A 16,093-nucleotide genomic window follows, 5' to 3' on the forward strand; every position below is an offset into this window, starting at 1 on the left:
CAAACTCATTTAAACATTAATGTTAACTCCAAGTCTTTGTAGCTGTGCCCTTACGTTAACGCCAGTGAGGTCTTACAACCTTAATACTGTAGTGGAGGGAGGGATGAGCAGTTCTTAAATTGGGTGGGATGTGTTTAGTAAAGGCCAACGATTGGCACAATACAAAAACAGTCCTTGAACCTTGAACTCCTCACAATCCACATTCCAGACGGCCCTTACTCTCAACCCTCTTCATATGTAGACTCACTTAGATAAGAAATGGAGGTAGTGGCTTCAACCCCCTGTACTTGTTTGAGGAATTACTGCTGATAGGAGATGGCACTACATCACTTAGTATTGCTGTGGTGGCCCCTGTGCTGCTTCTTCATTTACATCTATGGAAGTAGCTCTTTTCCTGCGCAGGAAGAAGTTTCACAGCTTTAGGACTGGTGGTCATTACCTAAGAAAGGGTCTGCACAAAAACTCAGACCACAAAATTAAAGTGAAGTTCTCTCTACAAATAAGAGTCTACTTGAAAGGTTAAATAATGACTTGTAGAAAGATAAGATTTTAAATAGCATTAACCGAAATAGTATAGTGGTCTGTGAGTGCTCTGTTTTGTCACTGAATATGTTAATTTTATACCATGGAGTGGTAATTTTTAAAGCAAGAGATGGTTGAGATTGTATTAGGTTGGTGCAAAAGTAATTGCGGTTTTTGCAATTTTTTAACCTTTTACACCGCAGTTACTTTTGCACCAGCCTAATATTTTCTATTATTCAAGAATGAACAAATCGCTTTGTGTGTAAATTTAAGCCTCTTCTTGGTTCTCTTTAAAAATGTCTGAAAAAAAATGAAAGAACCACAGTAAACCTCTTAAAAGAATCAGCTGTGCTCACTCATGTTCACTTGCATGATGGCGTAAGAACTTCATTTGATATACAAAGTTAGTTTACTTAGAAATGTCTTAGTCATTTTACAGTTTTAAGTTTTCCTATATATAAGTTGGCAAATTTGAAAATTTTTTGGTCTAAATTATTTTGTCTGCTCCACTTTAGTAAGGTTTAAATTTTGCAGCTCATTGTATAGAAAAAGTTAAGCTTCTATACAGATTTTAAAAATGAGCACATTAAAAACTTTTCATACCAAAATATTCTTAAAAATTGTAGCTGTCAGTCTTATTTTCATTTACAGGAATTTTCCCTTTGAGTTGAAGCAAAAGTAATAGTTTTTATCTCTGTCATCCTTCTTGTTTACTTACTTAAGAGGAAGATGTGAGTCTTGTTTACTTACAGTAACTCGGCATTTTTCTATTTTGTAGCCTCCTCAAATGGGAAGTGTACCTGTAATGACACAACCAACCTTAATATACAGCCAGCCTGTCATGAGACCACCAAACCCTTTTGGCCCTGTATCAGGAGCTCAGGTATTAATGTGTACATGTAACTGTTCTAATGTGCTTGATGTGGAAGGAGTACAATGCTGAAAAATCCTTTCATACAACTTGAGAAACAAATTGATAGCATTTTCCCTGTTCATGGTGGATGTTATTTGCTTCATAGCTTTCTCATCTGAGAGCTTTTAGGAATATTGATTATTTGGAAGGATAGGGCAAGCAGATAACTTGAAGTGAAGCACAGGAGATCCTTTCATTTTTCAGCTTTTTGGAATATTGAGCTCATTTTAATAAATTGGGATCCTGAGGAGCACCGGTAACTGGGAGTGGATTGTGAATTTAGCTCTGAGTAAGAGGTAAAAACCATGTTTTTGCAATTCATATATTTGCCCAGGTGCTTCTTTTTTTCCCCTTGTTCATGTTAAGGTAATCTTTTATTCCTGTTCCTTAATCATTCAGGTATTTACATTGTAGATAACTGGGAGTTGGGGTAAATTGATGCAGTCATTACCCTTTTATAAATCAGTTAATTTTTATGCATTTGTTTTAATAAAATGGGTTATGGGTATTTATAGTTTTCTTTCTCTTCTGTCTTTTACCAGCAGTAGTTTTAAATACTGACTTAACTTGCCAAAGCAACATAACTAGATTTTGATAATCTTTTGAGACATTCATAATTTCCCTAACTATTGATGTAGATGTTTTCTTGAGATTATATGTCTTCCTCATGTCTTCTTTTTTCTTTGTTTTTCATAACTTTTAACTTTAGACATATTTATTAAAAAAAAATTTTTTTTTTTGCTTTAAGAAACTAGGTGATAAGAACTTAAATGTATGTAAGAATAAAAGCTACAGCGCACAGCTATAAGTTTACTAGGAACTGCTGACTACAGAAGTTTTTTCCCCTGATGTGTGACTAAACCCTGCACCCAGTCTGGGTTTTGTCTTATAAGCTCCTGTCTAAAGAAACAGAATATATTGTTACCTTAAGTTTGGCTACTGCCTGACAGTTTACAAGCACATTCACATAACATTATTGCCTCAAAATAATCTTTAAGGTTGATGGGCCTGGTATCACCATCCTGTTTTATAGAGAAAGCTGAGACTTGGAAAGTTTCTTCAGCCAGGTTGGTGAAATGCAGCTGATTCCCAGGAGTCCCTGATCCTGGTTCAGTGCCCGTTGGTATCATACTGCCTTTTTACTAACGGGACTAAGTCCATATCGCCCTACAGCAGCCCATACGTCTTCTTTTTATCAAAACCACTCTGCAAACTCCTTGGGTTTCCTTATAAACTACATGTACACGCACAGGATATAACTACGTACGACAGTTGTCAAGAACATCCTCTACAGTTTTGGATAAGACTTTCAACCTTGAAACATTTTATATTAGTTACACTTTTTTTTCTTTTTAATATGGTTTTTAAAAATCTTAGTAAAACTCTACCTTAAAAAATGGCTGACCCTCTAGCATCTACTCTTAACCCAGATTTTATATCCTGTTACCTTCGAAAATCCACATAATTCTTTCACCAAAACACCAACAAAATGCATGAAAAGAAAACAGTGACAGAAATGCCTTTTCCTAATGACTTTATGCCAGAAGAGAAGAGAATGAGAACATTAAGGTAATAAGTTTCTAGTTGAGAGGTCAAATTTGAAGTGAGCACTTAACTCAAAATATTATTGATTGAAAAGTATATGAAGCAATCACATTGATAACTAGAAAAAAGAGAAAATTAGGTGTTAGTGAAGTGGCTCAAGGACGCTCTGTCTCCTCACACAGTCAGTTTGAATCATTTGAAAGTCAGAATCTTAAATCTTTTAATGTTACTTTTAATTCCCTTTTCCCCTGTGTTCTCCACACGTCTCATCACACAGTCCCACTAATTATTTCACTGCCATCATTAGATCCATCCTTCTTTCTTTATACAGGCTTCACCCAGATTTGAACCTCTTTATCTCATGTTTATTTTACAACAGTCTCCCTGTGTTCCTTGCCTTTCTAATTTTTTAATCCATTATGTAGATACTGGCATTATCTTCTATAGGTAGTATTTGTGGCCTCTTATCTTTATACTAAAAAATCTAAGGAGGTGAATCTAAATATAACTGAACATATAAGATATCCCCTCAGCTTTTCTTTTGTCTTAAAAACTACCACACGAAATCTACCTATTTGTAAGAATAATAATGAATAAACAGAATATTCAGGTTCTTCAATTCCTATGCCTTTACAATTCTTGATAAGTATCCAGTATTCTGCTGATATTGACAGAAGTCTTTTGTCTGTATAAAATGGATTTACTCTTTACTCACTCTATTCTTTTCCAGTTCCTTTTCACATCTTCTAAGATCTGAAGTTCTTTTCCTTATCCTGCATTATTTTGCTTTATAGAACTAACTTATCACTTCCTCAAATCTGTCTGTCCGTCCATCTGTTCATGCATCTATCAATCCATCCATCTAGCAAGAGACTCCTGTACTAGGTTGTAAGCCTCATAGAGGCAGGCTTCTGTGTGGCTTGTTTACTTCTGTATCCTGCCTGGTTCCTCAAACAGTATCTTACTCATAGTAGCTTTTGAACATTATTTGTCAAACAAGTAAATCTGCTTACCTTTTCCATTGATCTTTTTACTTAATAACCATTGTAATAATTTATAGCAGTGTTCAAAATTGGTTTCATTGGTTGGCAGTTAGTTACTGTAAGGTAAAATGTCATGACTCACCTGAGAAATGAAGACATCTTTAATTTCATAATTGAGTATTTTTAATAATTTTAAAATTGAACTACCTTTGAAGTAGGGGAGATTTTTCTCATGCTTTAGTTTTTAATGATTCTTAGCCAGTCCTTGGATTAATTTTTGTCCCTGAATTCAGTGCTAGCTATAACTAAAGTAATATTTCTTAATGAATTACCTTTTAATTGTTCTCTCATTATTTTGCTCTTTTTTCAATTGGATTCAAAATTCCTTGGGGGCAGAGGACATCTCTTTGTACATTATAAAGTAAATGGTAGTTTAAATGTAAAGAGAAATTCCATCAAAATAAAATATTTTAATCAAATCGCAGTTCTATAGCTATTTCCAAAAATCATTCTCTGCTCCTTGAAGTGTGTTGTAAGCCATTACTCACCTAGGGCATAACCTGTAGCCCTGGGTCTCTTGCTTATTTAGTATTAAATCTAGTTAATATTTTTGAGACTACCTCAGCCCTCCCAAATATGTTTATCTTCTTGCCGTTTAGTGAGGCATTCCAAACAATGTGTTGTGTTTTACATTACATATAGGTTACTCTAAGTGCTGCACTAGTGCCTGCTGGTGAGCAAGTAGCTAATAATACCTTCCAGATGGCTGTTAGCTCCACTTTCTGTTCTTTAAAAAATTGTCTTCGTTATAATTTAATTTAGCAGATAATACTGTAGTATTGAAATTATGCCTTTCTATACTCTTAACCCTGTTCTCCCCAGTTTTTGTGCTGGTTCTATAATTTTTAGATATTTTTATGTAACTACTAGTTGCTTAAAGATGGCTATTAACTTCTTCTGTTTCATGCCTGACATTGTACTTTTATTTTTAAAAAACATCTTCCTAGATGTTTGACTACATGGAAAATACTAGATCCCTGTGGTTAATGCTTTTTTCCTCTTCTGTGCTTCCTCAGTATTAATCACTATTTGGTTGTTGCAGGTTATGAGTGTGTCTGTTTAACTGGAGAAAATGGGAATTCTTACACCGTCTCGTACTGGTGCTTTATATAAATCTTACTGGTACTTACTGGTATATAAATTGAGATGTCCGTTGCTGACCAATAGTTTGTAAATTCTTTCTGCATTTCAGTATGTAGGTATTATGTACTAAGCATGAAGACAGTTTTAACCTAGTTAGTTTGAGGGTTTTATTTTTTTGAAAGTCACTGTGATGTGAAGTAACGTTCTTTTAAGGAATGTTATAAGGCAGTTTAGATGTTGAAGATCATTGCGGGGAAGAGTGGTGCTTGTTGTGTTCTTATCATGTCCTTCTATGAGAAACTCACTGATACATATCAGTCTATTTTTTCAAAAGCAGTATGAAAATCAGTTTTACATTTGAGCATTTAATTTTTAAAATATGCATATTAAAAGTTTTGTGTGTTTCTTGATTGGTATTGGGTGTTTTATTAATGGAGGATTGCCAGTTTCATTTATGGTGGATGTGGCTAAAGATGCAAAATGGCTGCTGTGTTTTTTTTGTAATGGCTAATTTTAAGTAAGTCTGACATCAGTTAAGTGTCTGAAAGGAAACAATGGCTTGTTGTGAGTGCTTTTTACCCTTCTAAATAGGGGCACTGTTGGCTTTAGATATTGGAATAATTCAAGTCTTTTTTTAAAAAATTGGCCTTTTTAATGACGTTCTTGTGTGTAAGAACTAATGGCTCTCTTTGCCTTTAGGGGAGGGGTGTGTGTATGTGTGTATTTTGTTTTTTGTTTTAACTTTCTTGGTGTGTTAATTGTGGGTGTTGGCAGTGCCTCTTCTGTCAGCTGATCTGACCAGCTGGATTTCTGTAAAGAAGGCCTTTTGCCTCGGCAGCAGGGTGTTGTGCTCATTCTCCTGGCCTAGTAGAAGATACCATGAGGGAATTTATTTTGGGAATTGGGATTTAGTACCATAGCTGAGAATGGTTCTATAGCCTCAGGGTACACCAGAGTCAGTCAAAACAAAAATTTGAGTTGTCATATCTGGTGACAACTGTTCTTAATAAGACCTACCGGTGTTATTATAAGACCATTATTATAAGACTTACTATATGACTGTTCTTATAAGACCATTTTAGTGGTTTCTTTTTGCTGAGGACGTCTTTTCTAAAAGGTGGAAATCTTAACTTAGAAGGAAATTGTATTTCTTGTCTTAAAACCAGAACACACTTGTCAAGTCCTGAGTGCTTGTGAAGTTCTGTAAGATCTTCATGCTGAGCATCAGGCCCAGGTGAGGCACTGTGTGTAGGAAGCACAAGGGCTGTCGTGACTGTCCAATCGTGACTAGAGAAGCCCCTTTTAAAACATTACTTGTCTACTTTAAGCTTTTCCTGTATGTTAAACATAGCCCTAAATTCTGGGTGAGTTGAAATTAATTGTATGGCAGATTTTTTGAGGGGAAGCAAAGCACCAGCCTTGGAGTCAGCAGAAATGCATTTGAGTCTGTTATTAGTGTCGGAGGGCTGCTGTAACAAAGTAGTACACACTTGATGGCTTAAAACAACAGAAATTGATTCTCTCTCTGTTCTGTGAAGTTGGGTGCCCGAGGTGTCAGCAGGGCCATGCTCCTTCCAGACCCTCTAGCGGAGCGTCCTTGCTCGCCTCTTCCAGCTTTTGGTAGCTCCAGTCATTCCTTGGTTTGCAGCTGCAACCCTTTAATTTCTGTCTGTGTCACATGGCGTTCTCATGTGTGTTTCTGTCATCAGGTGGCATTTCCTTCTTATAAGGACACCAGATATTGGATTAGGGCCCACCCACCCTAATGACTTTATCTTAACTTGATTAGAAATGCAAAATCCTGTTTCCAAATAAGGTCACATTCCTAGGTATGTGGGCATTAGGACTTAGATACGCATGTGAGGGGACACAAATTCAACAATTGCAACCTGACTCCTCACTAACATGGTGTTTCTGGGCAAGTTGCCTATTATTAGGTGGGTGCAAAAGTAATTGCAGTTTTTGCAATTTTTTTTAACCTTTTAACCCACAATTACTTTTGTACCAACCTAATAACTTTGAGGACCTCAGTTTCTTTATAAAATGGTGATTTTACCTTGTGTACTCTATAGGTTTTCTGTAAGGATCAAATGAAAATAATTTGAAATAGACTTAGGAACGTGGAGGTTGTGGTATTTTTGTTGTTGTTGATGATGATTACAAGGAACTTTTTTGTTTGATTCTAGAAGAAAATTCTAAAAGGATGCCCTATTTCCAGATATGGTCCCTGTTCCCTGAGTAGCCCTTATTCCCAAATTCTAACTTACTGTATGTAATACAGTTTATATTTATTTCACGCATTACAAATTATCTTGAGTGTAAATGATTTATAGTTCATTATTTTGACTTAATGATGGCCTTAATTATGACTCATTATTACCTGGCGACATCAGGTAAACACATAGATAAGCTAAGGTGGTCACTGGGGAGTGGGGACAGGGCAGCCCAGCTGAGCATGGTCTGCACTGGGGCCTGAATCATCCACAGGGACCGTGGGCTGTGGCCTTTTCACAGGAACCAGACACCTCACTCTTCAGGACTGTATGAACAGCACCTGAATTGAGGCGGTGTTACCCTGAGGTACCAAGCTTTATTTTAGAATATTTAAAAATTTTATTTGGTCCAATTTAATATAGTTTATAAATTGTCTAATTTGTTTTTAGGGAAGGGGCAAACCATTTTTGAAAATGTTTAAGCCTAAGGAACTGTCTCCTTAGAAGTTTTCAGTGGAAGCCCAATATGTACATCAGGTAAAAGCAGGTAGCCTCAAGTTCATACATGGGATACAGTTTGGATTTTTCTTTAAACCAAACAAAAGTGCTGTATTTCTAATAGATACCAAATAAGTGGTACATTGCAGGTGCATGGAAATTATGATTTTGTCTTGTTATAGTACCAGTTGACATAAACCTTGGCTTTTCATTTTCTTTGGTTTCAAGGGGCAAGAAGTTGAAATTTAGTATGAATCAGCAGTGAACACTTTATTCAGATAAACTGAGCCAGTTTTCATGGTTCCCATTCATCAAATGGAACTTTAAAAGGCTTTCCCTTACCCTTGGAAGCACTTCTGATATTTGGAAGATGTTTATTTTTAATGTTAGGTCAGTTAATATTTTCTCCCACCAGTTTTTTAAAAAACCTTGTGATCTATTGAGTTGGTGCAAAAGTAATTGCGGTTTTGTAATTTTTTTTTTAACCTTCTAAACCTCAATTACTTTAGCACCAACCCCTCTCTTTTCTAATTTGGTTTTCTTTAACTCTTTTGTCAAGTTAGGTTGCCATAATTCTAATGAAGTGACTTACTATAAATGCCACCTTGAATAACATTTCTTTTTTGTTAACAGCTTTAAGTTATTGTAGACTTTTAGCAGTAGTCTTCAGTTTTAGAGGGGTTTGGGTACAGCATACCTTCAAAGAGGGATGTCCTAGGTTACTGTCTGGTGCCTCCTAAGTGAAGATAAGCAGTGTGTGAGGGTGACAGGAGTCATGGTGGCATAACTTCGTGATGTTTCTGATGGGCAGGAGCCCAAGGTGGGGTTATGTTGAGCACAAACCCAAGAAGGAATTATCAGAGGCACTAGACTCAACCTACAGGGCAGGCCCTCTCCCTTTAACAGTAGAGAAATCCTCTCTTTTAGCCACACTTCACAGAGACAGCCGAGGAATAGCATTATCTTTAATGTAAAATATTGGAATGCCACACTGTATGTTTATATCTCTATGCAAGTGGGTTCAAATGTACTACTAATAGCCTGGCCATATTCTAAACATTATCAGGAAACAACTTACTATTCTGTGACTCAGTTTTATAGCTGATGTCTCTGTGGAATCCTATTAAGTAGAGCCGTTATTTCTAAATGTTTTGATTGCACAACAGTGTCAGGAAAATATTCTTTAAACATGTACCCTCAGTGTACGTATATTTATATTATATTTATAAAGTCCTACAACAATATATTAGGTACATTAAAAAACGTAAACAATAGAAATATCAAAAGGGTGAAAAATAAGAGTTCTAATATTTTCTTCTAATATCCACTTTGGAGACCATTTTTTATACAGAGCTTATTTTATTGCCAAAAATCATTTTCTTTTAACACATAGAATGCTTGCTATGTGTAAGTCCCTGTGAATTTCTGAGCAAGGGACAGTAAATTATGTTTCCTACATCTGAGGAGCCTAACGGTGAGTATACTAGGGGTGCACTCGCCACTGTACTAGGGGTGAGTATACTGGTTGGTGGTAGAATTAAAAACCCTTAGAAGAGAAATAGTGCTGAGAACACAGCAGAAGAGCAGGAGCAACACAGACTCAATGGCATTTGAACTGGTCCTCTTCTGGTACAAGAATAGATGAGCATTTGATTGTATAGGTGGTAGGGAAGGTGGAACTATTTGAGTGACTAATATATGCCAGGCAATGTGCTGGGGGCTTTATGTATTTTTTCATTTTATTCTCAAGATAGTCATAAAAGAGGATACAAGCGTTGGGTCTAGATATTCTAAACCCCATTTTATAAAAGAGCCAGGATTACAGTCAGTTCCACCTACAAAACTGCTCCCAGGCAAAGGAAGTTCTACCCATTTTTCTCTCAAGATGTTGACGTTGCTTCTCCAGCCAAGACAGAGTGAGTCTCTGCAGCATTGCTATTTGTTATCCAGACTTTTGGGTGACTGAAAAAGTCACATGTAAAGATGTGGCAGAGTAGCTTCTTCTCAAAGAATTTTAAGCACAGCCAATGATATGTCAGAAATTTATCCTTAAATAGCCAATCCATTATTCTCCCATAGCTTTCAATTTCACTAGTCTCACTTTCTGAGACTGCTGCTTTTTTCTTCTTCTAACCTGGAATTTTCTTTCTTTGGGCCATTTTAATTTTATTGTATCAATACAATTATTTTTTTAATAATTTCTTTGCCCTAGTTATGTTTGCCTTTTATTAAAGTTAACTTATGATGTCTACTCTGTGAGACGTGTATGTGTAATTATTTTGCCAATTTAAGAGAATAGTAGTAGTTAGAGACTAGCATTTTTTTCTCCCAAGGAAAATGGATCCTCTTCAACTTTACTTGTAAGCCTCTAGGACTTCTCTCTCGCAGTGTGCTCATATACTGGGGTGGAGGAAAGTGTTACCTTTGACCAGATTCTTCAGGAGCATCGTCCTCCAGGACTGTCAGGTCTTCAGACCGTTGCACTCATGAAAACATGTAATTTTAGACATGTTAGGGTGGGGCTCTCATAGGAGACTTGTAATTTTGGATGCTGTCTATAAGCAAGGTTTTTGTTGTTGTTTTTGTTTTAACTTCAAATGAAAGAGAAAATTTGTTCTGAAGAAAAACCTAGTTAATCTTAGACTCTCCAGATTAGTGACAGATAATCACTTTACTCAAAGTCATTCTGCTTCTGAACGGTTATCCATGGTTGGTCTGAAGGGGGAGGAGGAGACGTCTTTCCAATGAAGTTGCACCTTAATCTGTTTCTATGGATGATACTTGAATCTCCAAACCCAGACGTGCTGCCCTGTCCTCCCGTCGGTAGCTGCATGTGTAATTTCATCATCCTTCATATTGTTTTTGAACATTTATTTCTGAGAACAAGGTGTGGAGTAGGTAAATGATTCAACCACTACTATAACTGAAGGTGATTTCTAAGCCTATAAATTGAACTTGATGTCCAGAACAACAAATTGCATATACTGGTGATGTACTGTTTGCTGGAAGTCATTGGCTATTCATTCTCTGTAGTGTTTCAGGTTTTTGGTTTGTTTGTTTTAATAAAAAGGTAGAAAGGAGATCATTTTGGACCAGCAAAGACAGATTTAGGGGCTTGAAATCCTTGATAGGGTTTGAATGTTGAAGTATGAATTGAAACTACTTTTTCATTTAGTCAACTTTGATTTATTGCTCAGTTGAACGCTAATGATGGACATTTCATTGTATGATGGCTCTGTGCTTACATGACTGCAGTCTTGTGCAGCGGGAGAAAAATTAAAAGTTTCTTCCAAACTAAAGTGGCTCATGATTGGTTTAAAATACTGAAGGAGATACCTATATGAAATTGAACATCTTGGTCTTTAGGAACTGTCTTTCTTTGAGGAAACACTAAAGATAGTATTTAACACACAGTTTACTTGCCTTACTATATATTCTAATTAAATGATAGGAGAAAATTCCAGGAATCAAGCATACATGTTCAAGCCAGAAGCAGAATCAAAAATCTGAAGTTTCATTCTCTCTGTTCAGGGCCATCTGTGGGGGTTAGATTAGGTGACCTTAGATGCATACGTATCAGCTCCATGGCTAAACAGGCGGGAGCCACCTCTCTGCGCAGAACTGTGAGCACTGAGGATAGGACTTCCATCTCCTGGGGGAGGGAAGGAAAGAATATTGCAGCTAGAGGTGTTGAGTCTGGACTGAAGTCAGAGTTTGCACAGCTTTTGACAGACAGCCTGGACACAGGAAGGAAGCCATCTTCCCTCAGTTTGTAAAAACAACACAATTATGCACTTCTTCCCCTCTCCCAGTCACACACACAGAATAAAAGTCTTAACCGTGTGGGTCAGCTTATATCGACTTTTTTGGACTTTCAGAAACAAGAATTTGTTTTCTGAAAAACACATGCCATTAGATACCCTTTAGCTTGACATGCAACTGAAATTTTTGTTTTAATAATTTCATTTTCTACAAAGGCTGCCTTTGTATTTATTGAAGATGACAATACAGAAATCACTTCTTCTTTCATTACATTTTCTGCTTTCATGTTCTGTCATTCTGAGCTCTGTTTTTCTTTCCCTCTCTCTGTCTTCTTTTCCCCCAGCTGTCGGCAACTTCCAGCCCCTCCAGTCACAGTCCTCACAGAGCTTCAGGAAAGGACCCTTTTGCAGAGCTCTCTTTGGAGGATTTCTTATAAATCACTTTAGGTATTGCTGCTTGTTGGGGGAGATGGGGACGAAATACTTTAAGGAAAAAAATGATCAAACATTAAGCACCAGTCACTCTTCTCCTTCATTTCTTTAAAGGACACCAAGTCCCCTCTCATCCTCCCCCTCTGTTCTTTGGGTGAAGAGTAAAAACATCACGATAGGATATAAGGACAAACAACTTTTGGAGAATATTTTTAATATAATTAGAAGGTATGAAGTCAAAGGACCATCTCTCATGTCTGCACATAAGCATCCATTGCTCACAGCAGATGGACGAGATCAAATGCCACCCTTAAAAACACCACCCTTAAAAACACCACCCTTAAAAACTGGCTGTTTTAGTCAGTCTGGAAAGAGTCATAGGGAACAACACAATTTTACACATACGCTTAGAGCTTGATTAGGAGCATCTTTAGTTTTAATATAATGGCCAGAAATCGTGTGAAAATTTCATTTTAACAGTTTCTTTAAAGGGTTATTTTTATGCATGCCTTTTCATCTCAAAATAGTAACATTTCCCCCTCTCTCCCAAAGGAAAAAAAAAAACCCAACTTATATTATTTTTTTTTAATTAAGGGCAAGTGAATCCTTGGGCCCTTTTTGATAGAACGATTCTGCATTTGATCCACACTGCCTCTGTTTGCTGGAAAACAGTGTAATTTGTTCTTCTTGGTGTTGTAGCCCCCAGTGTAAATATACCTTCTTTGAGTTTGTACTCTTCTGATTTGACAACAGTTTATTAGCATTTCTACTTCAGTAGTATCTTTGGAAGTTCAATTTAAGGGATGTCATGAAGTATCTGAGCGAATAATGACGTATTGAAAAGTATTCTTTTGTAGATCTTTCAGATTTTTATTTATATTAGTGAAGAAATGATTTAGTAAGCATGATATTACTATTCCCTTAATTATCTCTAATTTTATCATATCATTTGGAAATAATATTTCAAATTTTGCTTTCCAAAATATTTTTATGTGGAATATTTGTTCATGGCGAGATTTTTCTGAACTTGGCATGGAAAAATTGTTCATTTGTCTTCTTTCTTTTCCTACCCATTAGTTTTGGTAATAAGAAAGATATTTGGAAGGCCCTATAATTATGCTTCAAGTATTGAGTTCTGGCACATGATAAAGATAATACTGACTTTGTTTTACAATCAGGGTTTGTGATAAAACATGCTATGAACACTTCTGGGCCAGTTATGGTAAAAGCCATAAAGCATTTTTTTGTGTGTGAGAAGACATCCTACAGTGCAATGAATTAACTTATGCTTTTTTTTTTTTTCTCCAGATACAGTTTATGTAATTAGATGGAAGAGAATGGAATTATTCCAAAAAAAATCAAGTGCTCAAGAGCAGATACTTCCAGCAAAATCCAAACTGCTGTCTCTTAAACTCTCTTCTTCCATTAGAATGCTACAGTAACCCCGTGAAGGCCCATGAAGGAAATTGGGACTAGTCTATAGAAGAATGTATCAGTACAGTTTATAAAGCCAAGAATTGCCATGATTTCAGACTAAGATCTGTCTTTTCGGTGACTAACCCTTCAGTTCTTTCAACTCTTATTAATACCCATAATCAGTAACCTACCAAGAAAAGCCCTTATCTGGAAAGTGTGAAATTTGTATTTGAAAAGCTGCCTGGAGAGAAGAGCTGTGTCCTTTACTGTAACACCACAGGACTCTTTGGGGGGGCTGAAAATCATAACTCATAATGTGCAGTATCTTTCTTTTCTCCAGTCCTCCCTCACAGATACGGAAACAGTAACTCAAGTTAACTTTTCTTTTTAAAAAAATATATATTCAGTTTGCAGTAGACATTCCTTAAGTATTTGTATTTATTTATGATTATCAATTTACATAACATTAATATTGTATCAAACCTCCTTATGAAAATGAGTATGGATGTACACAGTATGTTTGATTTTTATCCACAAGAATGAATCTGATTCAGAATGCTTTTCAGCTGACATACAGAGCACTAAATATTTTAAGGCAAGTCCATAGGTCTGAGTTCTGAATCACGTAAGAATTCTCAGTCCCTATGGAATTTAGGGAAGCATTATAAATGCATTAATCCATATAGTGAATTCTGTGCCTAGGATTTTGCAAGGGAACAGTTCACTGACTAGGAAAAGCACTACATTTTAAATTCGGCATTAGTGCATCGGAAGGAACTTTACCGCTTTGTGCTTGGCATGTCATTATTTTCCATTTGATATTAGGGCCTTTCCAAAATGAATGTGAGGAATTGCTTTCACTTCAAGACTTTCCTTCTCAGTAAAATTCTAGGAGGTGTTATGGGGGGAGGGAAGGGGACAAAATCCTTGAACCTTTTATTTGGCTCATGCCATGTTATGATCATGTACCTTTTAAATAAGGGGAAATAATATCTTTAAAGTTAATGTCTAGCCAAGAATTTAGTTAACAAAGAAATAAACTGCACTGTTGATCGGTGCTTTGTGTAAATACATCTTAACATTTGGGTTGAGAGGGGCCTTAAGAAGGACAGTTTGTTGTAGGAAAGCAGTTCTGTACATGAGTTTAAGCCTACTTGTTGCATTGTCTCTGCAGATTCTATTTTTGTTTACAATATGAAAATGTATGTTAGCAAAAATGGGTGGATTTTCAAATAAAACGCAGCTTCCACAAACTTGTTATGTTATTCTGGTGTGAGGTGCATTTTCTTTTTTCCTTTTTCTTTATCATCAGTATCATTATTTTTTTGCTAATGAAAGTAAATGCAGGTAATTATATTTGCTGATTTAATAAAATGTAAAATTAATTTCTGTTTTAACTTAATTTCCAAAAAGATTTATCTTTGTACTTTTGGTTATCTTCTAGTCTCTCATTGATAAACTGAACTACTTATTCAAATTGTTCATTTTTGTCTTTTGATCAGATGCCTTTGGTCAGGTAAGTTTAAGGAGGAAATGCTTTGAGTTTGACATATTGATGCATGTGATTATGTCTGCCAAAGAAACCTCTGACTGTATCATGTTTCATATTGAATAGTAAATAGGATTCAGAGTACATAATAGAGGGAATAAAAGCTTTGTGCATTGATAAATGTTTGCATAATATTTGCCATGGTTGGAAAAAAATAGTCTCTAGCCAATATACTTTGTTAATTTTACCAGTTTTTAAGTTTCACAATTATTAAACCATTTTCTTATAAACTTGGGAAATTGTACTTTTGTAAGTTAACTTCCTTAACATTATCACAGATGTTGATTTGTCTATACTGATGTTTGAGTGGATGTTATATTCAAGGTCTATGGCTTGTTCCTTTTACATTACCTTACTTATTTTATTTATTTTTAGTATGTTTCATTTTGTGAAGATGCTGCATAAACATTTCCATCTATTGTTCAAACAACTTTTGGGCTTGTTGAATAGGTACTATTCAGATTTTACTCATTTTGCAGATTAAAATCAGGAACTAGAAAAGGAACTTACTCAGATTGATAAGCTAGCAGGCAGAGGAGCCACATCTTTGGTTTCATGGTTCATTGTTCTCTCTCTGACCTGCTGTAGTTAATTCGAATGTGTAAACTGAAAAGGGAATTTTTTTCCCTCTGTGGTCTAGACGGATGACCATTCTTTATTCTTAGATGGTCTTCTATGGTTCACATTTCCCGCCTCCTTTTTTGATGCCCAGACATCATGGAACAAGGAAAAACACAATGTATGATCATATTAACTTTAATCAACATACAGCAAATAAGGTAAATCCGCTGTTGAATGCGTAATTACATCAGGTTATAAACCTGTACATGCCCAGACCACCTTATTATCCAACCAGCAGAGTTGGTAGAGGTTACAGAGAGAGAGATTATTTTTAGCAGAGAGCAACTGTATCCATCACAGATCATTTTCAAAATTATTTTGCTTTTGATTTAACATCTTATTCTTACTCAAGTTTATGAGATCCTTTCCGTAACCAGCAGCTATGAGAGTCCATAGTTAAGAAGAGCACTTATTAGACCAGGAATCTTTTACTTCTTTATAAGCCAACAAAATTTGACCCTGGAATGGGATAGATAAGTTTCTCCTTGAACTAAAGT

At 35.9% G+C, this 16,093-nt stretch overlaps 1 protein-coding gene across 27 annotated transcripts in view; it reads left to right on the forward strand.

Annotated features, from left to right (window-relative positions):
* The window catches only part of PICALM (phosphatidylinositol binding clathrin assembly protein), a 90,766-nt gene extending 76,075 nt beyond the window's left edge, over positions 1-14,691 (forward strand). For 16 of the 27 annotated variants that reach the window (XM_019739572.2, XM_019739571.2, XM_019739589.2 and 13 more), the window contains 3 exons: positions 1,301-1,405; positions 11,923-12,025; positions 13,319-14,691. In XM_019739572.2, coding sequence (XP_019595131.2) covers positions 1,301-1,405; positions 11,923-12,015 — 198 coding nt within the window. In that variant the 3' untranslated portion in view covers positions 12,016-12,025; positions 13,319-14,691. Of the gene's footprint in view, positions 1-1,300; positions 1,406-7,381; positions 7,448-11,922; positions 12,026-13,318 lie in introns of those variants that run through there. The other 11 variants (XM_019739574.2, XM_074335636.1, XM_019739580.2 and 8 more) reach the window with 2 other exon arrangements.
* Positions 14,692-16,093: the final 1,402 nt, after the last annotated feature.

The sequence above is a fragment of the Rhinolophus sinicus genome, linkage group LG06 (genome assembly GCF_036562045.2).
Source record: "Rhinolophus sinicus isolate RSC01 linkage group LG06, ASM3656204v1, whole genome shotgun sequence".
NCBI lineage: Eukaryota > Metazoa > Chordata > Mammalia > Chiroptera > Rhinolophidae > Rhinolophus > Rhinolophus sinicus.